The 16,343-nt window shown below is 38.1% G+C and overlaps 1 protein-coding gene across 1 annotated transcript in view; it reads right to left on the minus strand.

The window, feature by feature from the left end:
* Window positions 1-232: 232 nt before the first annotated feature.
* Window positions 233-16,343, minus strand: part of LOC108706552 (adhesion G protein-coupled receptor A3) — a 45,934-nt gene continuing 29,823 nt past the window's right edge. Inside the window, exons 12-19 of the mRNA XM_018243068.2 lie at window positions 15,282-15,485; window positions 14,761-14,971; window positions 9,999-10,207; window positions 7,821-7,945; window positions 6,629-6,752; window positions 4,091-4,236; window positions 3,181-3,276; window positions 233-2,056 (exon numbers count right to left, since the gene is read on the minus strand). Of these exons, the coding sequence (XP_018098557.1) occupies window positions 814-2,056; window positions 3,181-3,276; window positions 4,091-4,236; window positions 6,629-6,752; window positions 7,821-7,945; window positions 9,999-10,207; window positions 14,761-14,971; window positions 15,282-15,485 (2,358 nt within the window). The 3' untranslated portion in view covers window positions 233-813. The remainder of the gene's footprint in view (window positions 2,057-3,180; window positions 3,277-4,090; window positions 4,237-6,628; window positions 6,753-7,820; window positions 7,946-9,998; window positions 10,208-14,760; window positions 14,972-15,281; window positions 15,486-16,343) is intronic.

Raw genomic sequence — 16,343 nt, forward strand, 5'->3', positions numbered from 1 at the left:
TGAAAAAAGCAATTGCAAAGTTTCTTTGAATATCCCTCTCTGCACCATATTAAAGTTAATGTAAAGGTGAAGGACCCCTTTAATGCTGCACTGATTAACCCTTGTCATTAACGCAGTAAAAATATATTTCAGACTCTCAGGCCCAGTTGTAAATTCATACACCAGGGCCATTAGGGGTCTAGTTACGCCACTGATCTCAGTATTTAAGAAAAAACAGGAACTACTATCTAAATTTAAATTATGTGACCATGATAAACGCCGTTTATTACACGCTTAAATACAAATCTGTCTGGGAACAAGGCATTCATAATATGTCAAAATACAAAAGTTGTTTTCTTCAGTTTTCTTTAAAAATGGTAAAAAAATAATACAATCCACACGCGAACATAGCATAATTTGTACACAAAGTACACAAAGTGATTCAGAGTAAGAAAGAACAGTATTCTTCAAAGTTCGTCGTCTTCCATAAAAACTTACATATAAAAAGTTCTGTAAACATTTTGTTTTGAAAAGTCTGTAGGAGGATTGGCTCACACCCAGGACAATGTCAGGCAGTATTTTGTTCTCCGGCTCATGTATTATGGACTCTGCAACCGTACGCTATAGGCAGAAGATTAGGGTACATTAGGTGTTTGGCTCTTAGTGAAAAACATGGACATCAAAGTCACAATCCACCACAATGACATCAACAACAGCAAGGACTGTTACACGCTCAGACGTCCCTGCTGAAGGTGACTGGAGTTGTAATCCATGGAAAGCAGAAAGGCCTCTATTGTACGTATATGCCCAGAATGGAGGGGATGAAAGACAATACTACACGGCAGTTTCATGTTTCCAAAGACCAGTCCTGACATTTCCATTACTGTCTGCATTTATTGGAGGATCTTCCGCAATGTCATCTTTAGCTGGGCCGTCCTGCACTGCCAAATTTAAACCGTAAGATCTCTGTTGGCTTTCAAGTTGCACAACGATTGGCTCTCTCAAAATGTCTTTTTTGTTGTTGTTCGAGGCCACTTTTTCTATGTTCCTGCTGTATCTGGGAAGGGTGCTACCAGCATCGCTACTGTCCAGGTGGCACTGGTTAAAATGGCGCTCTCTGTATGCCAAGTAAGCTCTCCGGCTCCTCGAATGGCCTTCTGCATAACTCTGTCTGGTTTTTGGCACAATATTTTGAACGCTTCCGTCCACGCTTGTCGGAACATCATGGGCATATTCTCTAAGAACCGTAAGTCTACTCGAGCGATGACCTTTACTTCGATTTTTGTGATGTCGGGACGGGTGACCATTGGGCCGGTACTGGACCTCAACAGGAGCAACGTGCATTTTAATGTCATTGTCCACTGAATGTTCTGTTAGACTATTATCAAGCGGAGGGGCTACGGCTACCGGCAAAGGATTAGTGTTACATTGTGCTGCCGCTGCTTGAAGATTGGTCAGCTTGCAGCCTTGGGACGAATTCTTAATGCTGGAGGCACTTTTATTTGTGCAAGAAGATTCGGCACTGCTGTTTGTACATTTTGGAGCATCACCGTTAGTCCCAGAAGAATTAGATGGTGGAACATTAACTTGCACAGAATATGTACTCCTCCCAGGGCAGAAAGTGTTCATTAAAGCCCGTCTCAAGTCTTCTCTGTTCATACAATGGTGTACAACTAAAAAGGCACCGAGGCTTAAACAACTCACTCCAAAGAAGCAGCTGAATACTAAGTCCATGGGGTAATACAAGGAGACAGCCAACGCCCCAAACACCCAGAGAGACACAAAGAGAAATAAAGTAAGGCTGGCACCAAGAAGTTGTGCCTGAAAGGTCTGTTCATTCTCTAAAGCTGAAGTAGACACTAAAGACACTGAAAGTGAGTCTTGCTGATTGCCTTCACCACTTTCACTTGCTGCTAATCGCTGCTGTTCCTCGGTCTGTTCCTTGAGCTCAAATACCCTGTCAGGATGGCGCTTCAGTTGAACAAATATGCTGAGGAAGTATATACAATTGATGAACACAATGAAACTTGTAGGGCCATAAAAAGCACCCAGACTTGGTTCCCACGCCATCCAGCAGCTGAAATAGAAGCAAATATGATCAATAACATTTACTTTATAACAACTTAAAGGATAAATAAACCTTAGAAATAAGTGAATATAAATATAATGAGGGTGCTGTTCTAAGCACTTTAGCAGTGTACAGTTAAGTCCATAAATCTTTGGACAGACAACTTTTTTTTCTAATTTTGGTTCTGTATATTACCACAATGAATTGTAAATGAAACAACTCAGATGCAGTTGAACTGCAGACTTTCAGCTTTAATTCAGTGGGCTGAACAAAAAGATAGTAATAAAAATGTGAGGAACTAAAGCCTTTTTTTAACACAATCACTTCATTTCAGGGGCTCAAAAGTAATTGGACAAATTAAAAAACTGAAAATAAAATGTTCATTTCTAATACTTAAAAACCCTTTACTGGCAATGACAGCCTGAAGTCTTGAACTCATGGACATCACCAGATTCTGGGTTTCCTCCTTTTTAATGCTCTGCCAGGCCTTTACTGCAGTGGCTTTCAGTTGCTGTTTGTTTATGGGACTTTCTGTCTGAAGTTTAATCTTCAACAAGTGAAATGCAGCTCAATTGTTTCAGATCAGGTGACTGACTTGGCCATTCAAGAATATTCCACTTCTTTGCTTTAATAAACTCCTGGGTTGCTTTGGCTGTATATATTTTTTTTTGATTCCAAGATATTTAAGGGATACATGGAGGGTTAACATTCATGAATTTTGTTACAACAGCGCCACCTCCTGGCCATTTTCTGACCAGTCTGACCACCAAGTAGTCAAGGAAGTTGTCAGGAGAAAAAAAAGGTTGCTCTGATATTCTTCTTCTGAATTAGAAACCTTTTTAAAATCTTTCCTAAGCAGAAGAACATCAGAACAGCCTCTTTCTTTCTTCTGACAACTTTCTTGACTACTTGGTGGTCAGACTTGTGGGAAAATGGCCAGGAGGTGGCGTTGTTGTAACAAAATTCTTGCATGTTAACCGTACAGTACATGTATCCTTTAAAATCATGGAATTAAAAAAACAAATGAATGTCCATTGCAAAAGAGCTTAGAACAGCACTCATTAATTTTACATTCACGTATTTTTAAGGTTTATCTTTAAAACAAAAACAGCAGCACAAGGATAAATACTTACTAGGGGGCGTTGGGCTGACTTCCATAATTTTTTATATTTGCAGCTGCTGTTATGCCACATACAATAATTGGGATTCCTCCACCAATCAGATAAAACCTAAAACAGATACAAAATGTGTTGTTAGTTAGAGTGCTTTCAGAACCAAAGCAAAAAAAAAAGACCCATAACAGTATTCTAACCAATTGTCCTTTTTTTTTTTACATTTAATTGGTCCTAGGTCAGGGAATCCATCATGGTCACAACTTCTCTCTCTGTGGGCTAAGAAGTAACTCAGAGGGATTTGTCTGCCTGTCCTTTGCGATCAATATGCAGCATCGGACTGGGCTGGCGGGATGCTGGGAAAAAACCCGGTGGGCCCCGCCGGCCCAGACTCCCTCCACAGAGCCGATGCTCCAGACCTCTGAATAGGATCCAATATTTAGAGGCCGATTTTTCAAAGGTCGAATTTCAAATCCATGTGAATTTTTTTTTAAAATTCGAATATACAATTCGACTGGGAGGTTATTTAAAAAAAAAAAGTAGAATGTCTAACATTCGATCGAATGGTTTCGACCTGAAAATTTTAATCATATTCGATTCGTATTCAATTTGTATGAATCTAATTTTTCTCCTGAGAAAAAACTCGAATGTCAGGAAGGCTATTAACATCTCAAAATGGCTTAATGGCCCTTTGCCACGGAGTTGTACATGAACTCGGCAGGTTATAGGTGGCGAATATTCTAATTGGGACTGTTTCCATGGTAAAGGCGTGATAAATCTCACATTTGAATTTACATTCGAATAGGGGGATACAAATTAGAATGTGTGAATTTTGAAAATTCGAATTTACTATTCGACCCTTGATAAATCTGTCCCATAATGTAGAACAAAGGTAGAACAAACCCAAATGCATGAGGTGATCCCCATTTACCTGAGCATTGGTCTGGGTGGAGGGGGCAAGTCATCCGGGTCTTGATATCGCTTGGCCTTTTTGGTGACTTGTTTATATATATTTCGAGCAGTTACTCCCACCCAAAGTACAGTAGCAAGTGTGGAATAATGTAAAAGGATTCCAACCTATAAGTAAATGAAAAAAAGATGATTAAGCAAAATAACAATAAGTGTTGCTAATCCAACATTTCAACGCTCCAACATTCGTTAGCCTGCATGCTCTGAATCTCTGAATAAAATACTAGATCCCCATGAATAAAGTAGACCAGTAAATGTAGGCATTAGCAACCTGGCATTCAAAAGAGACACTGAAATAACAACAAGCCTCATTTATCTAAGCAGTAGCCAGATGACCCAGAACAAACAATACAGCTGCCATGTGTATCCGAGCCACTTTACCCAGTAGAAGTGAAAGAAAACTAAATACGAATCAGTAACCTCCTGTGTTGACCATGTTCTGCATTGGTCGTCTCCATGGTTTTTTTTTTTTTTCAGCCTGTGTATGAATACTAAAATATATCTATAATCCCCAGATCACTGGTTGCAAGTTCGCTTTAACTACCTGAAATCTTTTGAAAATAAAAATATTGCACACATCGGTGTGCAGAAATGTTACATTTAATCTGAGCTCTATGAATGCAAATCTGGAGTTTCATAAACGTTTAAAGTGGACCTGTCACCAAGACACAAAAATAGGTATAATAAAAGTCCTTTTCAAATTAAACATGAAAACCAATTTCTATTTTTTATTAAAGCGTTCAGAGCTCTATTAAGCTCACTTGAAAATCAGCTGTCAATCAAATATTGTTTGCCCCTCCTCTATGCCTTAGGCAATTATTTTCACTTTCCATTCAGCACTTCCTAGATGTCACTGCTCTCCACACATTCCCCCAGTTCTCTTCACCCTTTAATTGTGTAGCCAGGGCATGGGGATGGACATCAGGTCCCCCATTCTGGTGCACAAACAAGATTCTGAGATGATACAAGGCTTTCCTTAAAAATGTCCACAAAATGGCTGCTGCCTGCTTGTATAATTATGAATTCCCAGACTGAAGGAAACAAGATTCACATAATTTATATAGTGTAATTAAAGTTCATTTTGCTTGACTAATGTGATAAAATAGGATTGTGAATAATTGTTTTGGGTGACGGGTCCCCTTTAACAGATGATTCGGCTGGATTGAGGTACGAGGGGCAAGTGCAAATTGCATACTGTGGCCAGATCACCCACCACCCAGTCTTTCTCAATAATCAGTCCAAACATGTGCCTTGTATAGAGGCAGTATAGACAAAAAGCACATGATTGTCCTTTTAGTGAAACTAAATAAGAATCAGGCACCATCCTGGCCAATGCCAGGCAGAGCAGGCTAAGCAAATTACAAGGTGACTTACTCATGGGCAGACAGAAACTGCACTGTACTACACAGGACCAGGTCTATTATAGAGCACATTGTGGAACGATTTTAAATGAAAACTAAAGTTTAACTGAAGAAGTAGCTAGAAATGTTGTACATTATATTTTGGGATTCTGTACCAGCCCAAGGCAACCACAGACCTTTAGCAGTAAAGATCTGTGTCTCCAAAGATGCCCCAGTAGCTCCCCATCTTCGTTTCTGCTGATTCACTGCACATGCTCTGTGCTGCTGTCACTTACTGAGCTTAGGGACCCACTCACAATATACAGTACACATAGAATAGAAATGTCACAATATAAGGCTGATTAGTAATTAATACAGATAATTACTACATGACAGCACAGAAACCAGTGCAATTAGCATTAGAATTTAATAATCAGCCCTGTAGCATCAGCTTATATTACAGACAAACCTCATTTTCTGCTGGATAATTAGTGACGAGCCCTAAGCTTAGCTTCTCAACAGCCAATCAGAGCCCACTGAGCATGTGAGTGTCACAGACACTTTCCAAGATGGTGACCCCCTGTGACAAGTTTGAAGTCCAGGATCATTGCTGCTATTGACAAGCTGAAACTTTAGACTGGTACAATAAGTTCAATATATAAAATATGGCACTTTTAGCCATATTCAATTTTAGGGTTTAGTTCTCCTATAAAGCATACCTTCCCTGCACTCTATAGTTTACCAGCATGATCAGTGCAGAGGTGGAGTTCTTTTGATCTGCACATATAGCTACCATTTGCCTAGCCATGCATGATTGCTCCAGCTCTATGTGCCTGGCAACTTAAGTTTACATTAAAAACAAAAGTGAGCAGGTGATATCTATTCACGCAATAACTCTGAAGTTTGTCTTCTTTATGCTTTACATTGAGAAATCTCTCTGCTTTGTTTTGATACTCATGCCTGTCATCTCTAAAATCGACACCATGTGATGTTAATGGCAATAAAGGCCTACGCCTAAGGCATCCGGACTGAAGAAGATAAACAGAACATGCGACTTTGCAATCAACAAATATACAGCACAGAACAGGCTTGTGGATAATTTCCATGATCTACTGTGTAAAGGTATCAGTTTGTGAGTGATTGGAACCTTTATTGCTTACCGCTTGACATACGCTGGCATATCTGGTCTGATTTATTCCTCCCACATATACAGCACAGGTCAGGAACACGTGAAGGCCGAGGTTAACCAACATGTGCCAGCTTTTAAGGCTAATTCGTACCAGACTGTTGAAGAGAAGCATAATAAATACAGAAATCAGATCGAATAACAGACTTTGATGGGAAGAGAATTATCTAACAGTGCTCCCACTTTATTTATGCTAGAATATTACTGGCCATTGAATACAGCATGACCACTAGGGTAAAAAATTATATTTTCATGTTACAATAGCAGATTTCTTTACTTCAAAATCATTTGGGGGGGGGGGGGGAAATTACAAAAGTGCTGATATTGAGACAAAATAAAAGTGGAGATAAAAATGTTGGATTTCGCACCAAATTTACAAATCTCTGTCTGAATTTGTCTTTTAAACAGACCGGTTTCAGATTTTGTCTTTTGCACAACATTTTTTTCTGAATTTGTCTTTAGCTCTTATTACACTTGTCACTCAGACATCAGCTTGGAATTTTTAGGGGAGGGTTTTATTTTTCCTAGGAAAATGACATCATTTTTTTCAGGATAACCTGGGCTTTCTAAATCTGCCTACATATTTGTGTAATTCCACTTCTGGAACAAGATATAAGGGTCTAAATACAAGAAATGCTAATAATATAGGGGGTTTGTATCAGAAATAGTTTTATTATCTTAGGTCTCTGCTCCTAAAACAGAAAAAATGGCTGGGAGGCTTTACTTTTCTCTTAGATAATATAGTCACTATAATTGCTAATATTGTTTTTTATTTCAGTATGATGCAGCTTATATAACATTTTCATTTTCTCGATAGTTCCCCTTTAAAACTAGCAGCCTACAAACTGACACACCAAAATCTGCCAACTAGCACTGGGCCAGTGTGTGAGGCCCCCAAAAAAGCAATCTGGAGTATTTAATATAACCTGATTGTGCCACAGCTAATTTGTCAAGTACTAACACAGTTAGCAGCCAATTGACTTGTGTATGGGGTTGTTTGTCAGGTCAGAACTGGAAATTCTACATAAAACAAACAATCAGGGCATGTGTTTGGTCAATTTATATAAAAGTCACTGTGAGTACGGCAAGAGTCTTTGTGAATTGAGGTCATCCGTGAATACCTTCAGGTTTATAAATTGCTTAAAAAATACACACACTATTCATACCTGTGGAAGTATAAGTAACTGATGATAAGCACCAACAAGCACAAAAGTAACACAACAGAAGACGCGTACACAACAGGATGCAAGAAGGTGACTGGGTGGCTGTATATCTCTGTTCCTGTAAGGTCCTTGGAAGGGAAAAAATAAAACGTTAACACAATACACAAAAAACAGGCAAGAGATGGAAAAATCTAGACAGACTGGACATATTTTGATTGATACAGGTATGGGACCTGTTATCCAGAATGCTCGGGACAACAGATCTTTCCGTCATTTGAATCTTCATACCTTAGGGGTCGAATTATAAATTCTAATTTTCAAGTTTTTATGTTAAAAATTGTCAAATTCGACTAGGGAGTTATTCAAATTCAATTCGAGTTTTTTAAAAAAAATTGAATTTGATTTTCGAGATTTATCATCCGCTGGTCCTTTAAGAACTGGATTTTGAAGATTTGCCACCTAGAACCTGCCGAATTGCTGTTTAAGTCAATGGGAGAAAAAAAACAAAAACTTGAATCGAGTTTTTAAAATTCAAATTGTATCCGATTCAAGTTTTCGGGCCGATCCTATTCACCTGAGATCGATTTTTATAATAAATTTTGATTGGTCGAATTTCGAGTTCACAGGAGTTTTAAAAAAACCACCATGAATACGAACCTTGATAAATATGTCTCCAGGCTACTAGAAAATCATGTAAACATTAAATAAACCCAATAGGCTGGTTTTGCTTCCAATAAGGATTAATTATATCTTAGTTTGGATCAAGTACAAGCTACTGTTTTATTATTACAGAGAAATAATAATTTAAAAAAATGTGGATTCCGATAAAATGGAGTCTATGGGAGATGTCCTTTCTGTAATTCGGAGCTTTCTGGATAATGGGTTTCCGGATAATGGATCCCATACCTGAACAACGAATAAAATCTTAATGTCTATGGCCAGCTTAAAGGACCAGTAACAATTTATTTTTTTTAAATTTGTTAATAATACTACGGAAAAAACCAACGCATTTTAAACTTTATAATCGCAAATTGTCTTTATTTAGAAATAATTTACCATAACCCCCCGCTTGCGCTTCTCTTCAGAAAAGGTGGATCCATCGTGCGGCGCTCGATTTCTCCTCCCTGCCTTCCTTACAGGAGATAGCCAATGAGGAGAAGTCGAGCGCTGCACGATGGATCGTCGCCGTGTCACCTTTACTGAATAGGAGCGCAAGAGGAGTTTCGGTAAGTTATTTCTAAATAAAGACTTTGCGATTTTAAAGTTTAACATGTCTTTGTGGTTTTTTTTTCGTAGCATATTGATTTTTTTTAAAAAAATTTTTTTTATGTCACTGGTCCTTTAAGGAAAGTTTGGGTAATCATTGGTCTGGCCCTGGTGCTTTATTTATGTTCACTGCAACTTTCTAGGAAAACGTTACTGAAGGAGAACTTATTATAGTTATCTATAAATTAAAAAGGTAGCCATTCATTTAAATTGTAATAGATCCTCACAATGAAAGTTTATAAAGCACAAGAAATAATAGATAAAATGGTTTTCTTGCTTGGTGCAAGGTGAGGGTACATAATAATTGTAGTACAGGTATGGGACCTGATATCCAGAATGCTCGGGACCTGGGGTTTTTTGGATAACGGATATTTCCATAATTCGGATCTTGATGCCTTTAGTCTACTAGAAAATCATGTCAACATTAAATAAACCCAATAGGCTGGTTCTGCTTCCAATAAGGATTAATTATATCTTAGTTGGGATCAAGTACAAGCTACTGTTTTATTATTACAGGTATTGGACCGATTATCCGGAATCATCGGGACCTGAGACTCTCTGGATAACGGGTCTTTCCGTAATTTGGATCTTGACATCTTAAGTCTACTAGAAAATCATGAAAACATTAAATAAACCCAATAGGCTGGTTTTGCTTCCAATAAGGATTAATTATATCTTAGTTGGGATCAAGTACAAGCTACTGTTTCATTATAACAGAGAAAAAAGAAATCATTTTTAAAAATCTGTATTAGTTTATTATAATGGAGTCTATGAGCGACGGCCTTTCCGTAATTTGGAACTTTCTGGATAAAGGGGTTCCGGATAACGGATCCCATACCTGTATAGTATATGAACGATAGCTTCTACACATACATTTTGGGATAACAATAAGCATAAGAGAAAAAAATCTCTTACCATTAGTACTGCATAGTTGCTGAGAGATGCGCATTGTATGGTGGTTATGTTTTCATCGGATGCAATTATGTGGCAGCCTTCTGACTTCCATGCGCCTTGTCCATTGAGCAGATCAAAATCCCATTGAGCCGCAACTGCATCCTTCCCACTAGCAAACCGCCTCAGTGTTATATTAATAGGGACGACGGGAATATTTCGATTCGGCCCGTCTGAGTAGAAAACACAACACATTGCTGAATATTTCTATTCTGCCCTTATAAACGAGACACGTTAAATATTATAATGAGATGGGAATGAGCCGCATTCCCTTTTTGTCCATAGGTGGAAAAGGGATTCAGCCATTCATCATCATAGTAAGACACAGACAAAATGCGGGGAATTTAATCCATTTACCGCCATGAAGAATGGCATCTTATTCGTGTACATTTCATTACAAGATTAGCTGTCACACAAAAAATGGCTTTAAAGGAGAACTAAAACCTAATTAAAGAATTAGGCTAGGAATGTTGCACATTATGGGGCAGATTTATCAAGGGTCGAAATGAAAATTTTAATTTTGAATTTTCTCATGGTCGAAATTCGACTAGGGAGTAATTCAAATTAGATTTGAGTTTTACCAAAAAATTCTAATTAGATTTTCAAGATTTACCACTCTCTGGCCATTTAAGAACTCGTATTTCACTATTAGCCCGCTAAAAGCTGCTGAATTGCTGTTTAAGTCAATGGGAGACGCCCAGGGATCAATTTGGAGTTGTTTGCAGCCTTCCCGACATTCGAGTTTTTCTCTGAGAAAATACTCGAATCGAGTTTGTAAAATTCGAATCGGATTGGATTTTCCGGGTCGATTACATTCATCCGAGTTTAAAATGTTTTATTTTTTTAATAAATCGCGATTGGTCGAATTTAGGGGAGTTTTTAAAAACTCAAGTGAAATGAAATTCGACCTTTGATAAATGGGCTTCCCTGTTTTGTGCTTCTGTACCAGCCCAAGGCAACCGCAGCCCTTTAGCAGTAAAGATCTGTGTCTCCAAAGATGCCCCAGTAGCTCCCCATCTTCTTTTCTGCTGATTCACTGCACATGCTCTGTGCTGCTGTCACTTACTGAGCTTAGGGACCCACTCACAATATACAGTACACATAGAATAGAAATGTCACAATATAAGGCTGATTAGTAATTAATACACATAATTACTACATGGCAGCACAGAAACCAGTGCAATTAGCATCAGAATTTAATAATCAGCAAACCTGTAGCATCAGCTTATATTACAGCCAGGGAAGCTCATTTTCTGCTGGATAATTAGTGACGAGCCCTAAGCTTAGCTTCTCAACAGCTGCTCAGAGCCCACTGAGCATGTGAGTGTCACAGACACTTTCCAAGATGGTGACCCCCTGTGACAAGTTTGAAGTCCTGGATCATTGCTGCTATTGAGATGCTGGTGCAATAAGTTTAGTATGTAAATTATTGCATTTTAACCATATTCATTTTTAGGGGTTCGTTCTCCTTTAACTGCCTATATTCTGTGAGCACTAAATTCCTATCATGTCTTACGCATTTCAGATTTACACATTGCACTTCAAGTGAAATACTGCATAAAAACTCTTTACTGAAACACACATCTTTACATCTTATGTTCGACATAAAGTCCCTAATAATCGTCCCTTTAATTTTCAGTGCCAAATTGTACCTTTTATTTAGCATTACCTGACCACAGACACACCCAAAACTCCTATAAACCTAACTAGGTGCTTAAGGTAAATTAAGGAGTGTTTATTGCACCTACAGGTAATGTGCAATATTATGCAGTTCTGTATAACTGGATTTCCCAGTCATCATAGGACTATTTTCTATTTTGGAAAAACCATCAGTGTTGTTTTGCTTTTGGCAGGACTGCGCTGCAGCCAAAAGTATCTTTAATATTTTAATAAAAGACTCCTATGCCCCCAATCACGGATATGTACAATATTTTTAAAGTGACATACACTATCATACTGTACTGCTACAGGCTCAAGGTTAGTTTAACAGAGGTGTAAAGTGACTTTTTTTTTACAGTGATCATTATTATTTATACAAGATTCATACTATTTATAAAGATATGGGCATCTTGGGACCTGGAATCTATTTATATAATTATTAAACTCATCAGTCTTCTAATATCCCTCTATTTCCCGACAGGGGGCACATTACATCTATTTAGGGCAGAGACACACGGTCAGATTCTGGGAGATCAGATGCCCGGGGACAAATCTCCACTTTTTCGGGGCGACTAATCTCCCCTAACTGCCTTCCCAGACTAGAATGAAAATTTCTGGCGGGATGGAACTCTGAGCACTTTGTCGGGCGACTTTGCACTCTGATTGCCATCCGACCGGCGATTTTCATACTAGCCGGTGGGAAGGCAGTTTGGGGAGATTAGCCCCCCAAAGAAGAGATTTGTCGCCAGAATCTGATTGTGTGTCTCTGCCATTAAAGGAAAACTATACCCCCCAAACAATGTAGGTCTCTATAAAAATATATTGCATAAAACAGCTCATATGTAAAACCCTGCTTCATGTAAATGAACCATTTTCATGATAATATACTTGTTTAGTAGTATGTGCCATTGGGTAATGCTAAATAGAAAATTGCCATTTTAAAAAAATAAGGACAGCCTCCTGGGATCATACAATTCACGGTGCACACAAACATACCAAACAAACTATACTTGTTAGGTCACATGAGCCAATTAACAGACAGAGTTCTGTCTTTTGCTTCCACACTTCTTCCTGTTACAGTTAGATTTGCAGTATTTCTGGTCAGGTGATCTCTGAGGCAGCACACAGACCATCACAAAATGGTGCTTCAAGGCAAGAGTTGTAAAAGGGCAATATTTACACATATATATATATATATATATATATATATATATATATATATATATATATATATATATATATATATATATATATATATATATATATATATATATATATATATATATATATATATATATATATATATATTTATTCCAGTTTGGTAAGATTTTTTTTAATATGCCACTTAATTTGATATAAACAATCTGTTGCTCAAGTATTCATTTTGGGGGTATAGCTTTCCTTTAAAGTAGGGATGCACTGAATCCACTATTTGGAATTCAGCTGAATCCCCAACTCCTTTGTGAAAGTTTCAGCCTAATACTGAACCAAATCCTGATTTGCATATGCAAATAAGGTCAGGAAGGGAAAAAGTGGAAAAAAAATCTACTTTCTTGTTTTGTGACAAAAAGTCATGTGATTTCCCTTACTGTCCCTAATTTGCATATGCAAATTAGGATTTGGTTCAGCCAGACACAAGGATTCAGCCGAATCCTGCTGAAAGGCTGAATCCTGGATTCAGTGCATCCCTAAATTTTAAGTAAATGTTACTGCATTATTGAAGAGCAGTTTTTCTTGCACTAGAAGAGGGGGCTAATCCCATGTGTGTATTATTATGCAGGTCACAACTACAAACAACTACAATGTAAACAATGCATTGTCATGTCATGGGAAACGATTTATTTCACATTCTCCTTATTTGTGGCTTTTCAGTAATACCTGTTCACTTTCACGAAAGATCATAAAAAGAAAACAACAGGGTGTGGTGCTTGTGAGACTTTTACTGGTGTGAAAGACTTTTTCACAGTGAATAATTAGGGCATATTGTGCTCAGTACAGAAAACAAAACAAAAGGGTCACAGAATGTCCTGTAAATGGCAGGGTTCATAATATAAAGATGCCAGAGTTGCAGCTTCCTCTGCAGGACTACATGTTGCAAGCAGGCTAGGAGGGCTGGCTGATTGCTGTGTGAATAGCCCTTACAACTCAAATGGACCTTTCTGCATCTTACCAGTAACTAGTGAGATGAATTAAACTGTATGCTGCCTGCAGGGTAATGAGCAAGTGTCTCAGTTAATTATCTGTGCCAGGACCCATAGGCTGCTAGCGGGTAATTTCTTGAGAACATCCGGCCATGGTAACTTGCCTTTGTGCCAGAACAGGTAAACATGAGGAATGTGAAATAAGTATTAGATAATTAATGATTGCTATTTGTTTAAGTTCAGATAATCTTTTATCCCTTTCCCTTTGACTGGTAAATCTGAGAAAGCCCACCTTAAACTGGCCATAAACGTGCAGATTTATCTTCACATCGGACGAACGAATGTTCGGTGCCATCTCCTGACCTGCCACTTATTCAGATCAAATAAAGTAGTAAAAGAACAGATCGGCCGATGTTCTGCCCCTGACAGCAATCGTACAAGAGATATGTCCAACAAAAGCTGGTGACAGTCTCCCACTGATATCGAGCAATACATGCAGAGATATTATCGGTAGCCGAAAGAAACATTTTTAACCTGTCTGATCGTCTGAACAAGCGATCACCATGGCACGGAAAATGGCGGGACTCTCCCCACGCGGCCCGAAAATCGAACGAAACGAAGATGCGCAAGATCAAATCTTTGCATCTATGGCCAGCTGCACGGAGACTTAACTCATCCAATTTCCTGTCTGCTGGTAAAATAGCTCTAGTCCGATAGGTATATCTAGTATCCCTGTCACAAAGCAAGGCTAAACTAAAGATTGCCAGACAAGTCAAGAAGACAAAAACTTGTCCCAGACATAGTTAAACACATCATATTTAAGTAAAGGTAAACATTTTGATCACATTATCTTGTTTTAACCAAACACGATTAGTGTGCTGTAAATTAGGCAAATCAGGGCACTGCATTACATCAATCTTATATACCTAGTTTGGCAAGAATGACAGGTGTGACCACTGTTCGTCTCTTCCCGTCATCAGCAAGGTGCGAGGAGTTCCCTGCGGTAGGGAAGAGCTTTCCATTCCGGAAGGCCATTAGCTGAAGCTTGTAGAAAGACTCATCCATTGCTCTTCGTTCTCGCTTCTCTTTGGGCACAAGTGCAGATGGAAGTTGAATAGAAGCCTCCACAACAGTGTTCTATAAACAGAGCAAATCTTTAATCCTATAAAATAATTTTAATATCGGATGTATAGAATAATTTCCCCCCTTTTGTAAAATATAAGGATATTATAAGTCACCAAGGAGTTCAGAACTTTTATGGAACTCCAAGGTGACTAATTTTTCAGCAGGGGTACTATATTTATTATCATACACAATTTTCAGTGAGCCATGTGACAGTGATGACATCACTAAGATCCAATTATAACTGATCACATCACTAAGCACCATTTGAATAGATATTATTTACAGGATATTCATGGCTCTTGTGTATTATAAATATAATTACCTTTAACGCTAAGCTGCTAAAGGTGTTGGACACATTGCACTTGAAGCTCAGTTGTTTATCCAGGCTGCCATCAGGATCACGTCGGCCGAAGTCAGCATGCACTATACGGTCTGCAGCAGCAACTTTTTGAAAAACAGTGCAGGTCATTCCAGTGAAGAGAGCAGATTTGATCACGTATGCTTCTAAAGCAATGTTTGGAGAGTACTGGGTGAGAAAAAAAATAAAAAAAGAATATATTGACAGTGACAAGACCAAGAGTTGCAACAGTATTTAAAAGTCAGACATAAAATATTGCTTTCTTATATATGTATATAGTCGTGTATTTATTTATGAGCATGTATACAAATGCTCACTTAAAATATCATGCAAGTTTATCAGTAAGTCCGAATTAATCTCATTTTTTTCCTGAAATATACTCCGATCAAATCCGCACGGGGTAATTTATCAATACATTTTCCCGAAAATTTCCAGTTCGGGGAAAAAAAATCATTAAAATCATCTGAAAATTCAAATCTTACAAAATTTTTCAGATTTTCCACTTGAAAAATCAGATTTTTTCGGATTATCGTCCGAAAACCACAAACTCTTTGGATTTTTGCATGAAACCGAGCGCAGATCATGATATTTTCGGGCCTTCTCCCATTGACTTATACACAACCTCGGCAGGTCTGAGATGCCAGATTTTCGGATTCTGACTTTTTCCATCCTCGGGGTATAATAAATCCAGAAAAGAAATTTCACTAAACACTATTTTTCAGGTTTTTTGCCATTTGGACTTTAATAAATAACCCCCCTAAGTGTATGCCCAGCCCAATATACAGAAGTTTCTAAATTTCCCTTTAAGAAAAACTGGGCTGACAAGTTTCAGTACGTATATTTTTAATATATATTTTAGGATGATTGCATTAATTCCAAGTAGTGTGGTGCAATGTCTAGCCAACTGCTGATTTATTAGTAACACAGAAAGGATTCCTCCAGCGGCACGAAAATAAACAAAATTACACTTTGTTTCTTCTCCAAAACAATCCACTACACCCATCTATGAAAGTTACCATGTAATCT

This window comes from Xenopus laevis, chromosome 1S (assembly GCF_017654675.1).
Source record: "Xenopus laevis strain J_2021 chromosome 1S, Xenopus_laevis_v10.1, whole genome shotgun sequence".
Lineage (NCBI taxonomy): Eukaryota > Metazoa > Chordata > Amphibia > Anura > Pipidae > Xenopus > Xenopus laevis.